This window comes from Homarus americanus, unplaced genomic scaffold (assembly GCF_018991925.1).
Source record: "Homarus americanus isolate GMGI-L3 unplaced genomic scaffold, GMGI_Hamer_2.0 scaffold3569, whole genome shotgun sequence".
Classification (NCBI taxonomy): Eukaryota; Metazoa; Arthropoda; class Malacostraca; order Decapoda; family Nephropidae; genus Homarus; species Homarus americanus.
In genome coordinates, this window is record NW_024717577.1 from 1 (window position 1) to 2,627 (window position 2,627).

The 2,627-nt window shown below is 43.6% G+C and overlaps 1 protein-coding gene across 1 annotated transcript; it reads right to left on the reverse strand.

The window, feature by feature from the left end:
- Positions 1-871: 871 nt before the first annotated feature.
- LOC121858922 lies at positions 872-2,216 on the reverse strand. The gene is made up of 3 exons (XM_042355581.1): positions 2,071-2,216; positions 1,619-1,847; positions 872-1,576 (listed from the first exon to the last, which is right to left on the reverse strand). Exons 1-3 carry the CDS (start codon positions 2,214-2,216, stop codon positions 872-874), a joined length of 1,080 nt encoding a protein of 359 aa, XP_042211515.1.
- Between the last annotated feature and the right edge of the window lie 411 nt (positions 2,217-2,627).

The window sequence follows — 2,627 nt, forward strand, 5'->3', positions numbered from 1 at the left end:
TAAACAAATACCAAAATCCAAGATTTTGTGACGCAATAAAAGAGGGGGGGGGGGGAGCATCACCACTATGCAGCACTCAGCACCCATGAAAACCCCTAAACTCACCAGCCATGTACAATAATAATACCAGGCCATAATTACAGTGTAGTAATATCTTCATTACGCAGAATTCGTTAATGCATACTCATAATTGCAATTGGCTCGGAGTTTTTCCGGGAAAATTTTCAACATTCCGGGTCTGTGAACGAGTTTTCAAGGTTGAAAATTGGATTAATTTTTTCTTTAATTCCGAAAAATCTCTTGAATTTGATTCCAGGCCTTGGAGCAAATTTCGAGGTTAAATATCAGGCACATTTTCTGGAAATTTTTATGAAAACATCCTGAAAATCAACGAGGTTTCCCGGGTCTCCGAGGATGAAAGAATGTTTAAACGAAGAAACTTTTACATGAAACCGGAAAAATTCTAGGGATGTGGGATTTTTTCATGGTTTGAGAGTCTTCATGTTATCTGGAAGTCTCTCATCCCTGGAAGAGCTCTGCACCAATTATTCCGGCTAACGGGGATATCACCTGTATGTTGTGCTTTACGGAGGTGATTCTCTGAAGAACTTAAAATGTAACACAGTAATATACATCATCATAGGAGACCTGTTGTTTACTATAGTCAAGATATGCAATGTTAGAGAAAACAGTAAATAACAAAAAATATCTATATCCTACAGGATGCAGTATTCCACACACCTGCAGCTCCTAACTGCATTGAGATACTTTAGCAGTGGCAGCTTCCAAATAGTATGGCAGAATGCTTGAAGATTTCTGTGTCATCAGTTTGTAAGTTTGTCAGAACTATTTCGTCCTTTACGGCAAAAGATTACATCCACTTGATGTGAAGCTTAAGCCGATAGGCCACTCTCTTGTCAATGAAACTCTCAGAACTTGCCGAACCAATAAGGCGGGAGATTCGTCTTCCATTTACCTTTAAGTTTGTAGCAGAGCAATTCAGGCAATGAGGAACAGCAGCTGAGATGGCACAAAGAGTAGGAGATGAAATTGATGCCGTGACCTGTTTCTTACCCTTAGTCTGACAGACTTTTGCCGAGTGCCCTCTTTTTCCACATGAAAAGCAATCACTATCTTTAGCTGGAAATCTCGCCCGTAAATGAAGACTGCCACCACAAAACCAACATCGTTTCTTAGTGGTCATACTTGTAAGTGTTGAATCCTCATCTGGATATATATCTTGTTGATTAGTGTATGGTGACTTAACAGTTTCCTCCACACATCCTGAAGCTGCTGCAATGACAGGGCCTAGTGGCTGGAAGGTTTCCGAAGTACGCTGTGCAAGATCCAAGGCTCTAGCTTGATCAAAGGCTTGAGAGAGTGTGAGAGCCTGATTTTCCAATAGACGTTGACGTATACTTGCAGAAGACAGTCTGTTGATGAAGTCATCCCATACTAACTCTTCACGATATTCTTCGGCCGTGACAGCTTTTAGAGTACAATCTTTGCCGAGTCTGTGCAAGTCGCGAAGAAATTCATCCAGTGTTTCGGAAGGACGCTGACGTCTTGTGGCGAGCTGGTGTCCGGCGAATATCTCATTTTTCTTTTAAACATATACCTTTTCTAACACTTGTATCGCGGTTTCAAACTCCGTAGCATCAGCAAAAAATTCATACACAGTAGCAGACACATATTTTGTCAAACATCGTAGTTTGTCAGGCGCTCTGTCTCCACACTCATCAATAATGTTTTCAAAAGTTTTAAGCCAATGCTTGTATTCCTTCTCAGCAGCTGGGGAATTTGGATCAACATCAAGCTTGTCGGGGCAGAGTATGCGTTCCATGTTGCTAGTAGAATATGAGTTGAATAAATTGTCGTATGAGATCAAACACCTTCAGTAATCAAGGTTTTATTCAACTCATAAATCCATATACATCTGCAACAGAACAAAACAAAACCCAATTAGAACAAGAGAACATGTATTCCATAATATGACACTCTCCGCGTTCGCCCGGACCTGTCGAACACTCGGTCTAGTCATCTCACACACTAAAACCAAGTTCATCTCACACTTCCAGGGTCAGACACCGCTGACTTTGCAAGGACAAGACATTGATCAAGTACGCACCTACAGGTACCTTGGTGTAGCCCTGCGAGTCACTACCAGCGCCACCACCCCCACTGTCGCCGCCCATGTCATCTCCCAGTGCCGCCATCGAACGAGGCCCCTCCAGTACCTCACCCACGGCCTCAAAGGAGCCTCTGTCGGGGTCCTACGTCTCATTGCCATCACCATAGCTGTCATAGATTATGCATGTCCTGTCTTTGTAGTCGCCTCCCAACGCGAGAAACAAAGTATAGAGAAAATCCAAAACAGAACGATGAGACTCATCCTCGGCTGCCTTATGACCACCAGGATAGAAGTTATGCAGCGTGAATTAATCCTGCTCCCCGTCTGCGATCGAATTACTGCTCTCAATGCCATCTTTGGTGTTAAACTTTTTCGCAGTGAGCAACCGACTCCCCTGTCGCGCTCACTGAACTCACATCTTAACACCCCCCGGCCACTGGGTCATCGGCCCGTCCACACTGCTGCTGACATCCTGCTTATCACCTATACACCCCCT

Bases quoted from the DNA above. Each gene is read 5' to 3' on its own strand.
- LOC121858922 (XM_042355581.1), bottom strand. From the start codon at position 2,216: ATGGCGGCACTGGGAGATGACATGGGCGGCGACAGTGGGGGTGGTGGC. The intron at 1,848-2,070 runs GTGAGATGAACT...ATATTCTACTAG, and splicing joins CGGTGTCTGACCCTGGAAGT to CAACATGGAACGCATACTCT. The intron at 1,577-1,618 runs GTATATGTTTAA...GCCGGACACCAG, and splicing joins CGATACAAGTGTTAGAAAAG to CTCGCCACAAGACGTCAGCG.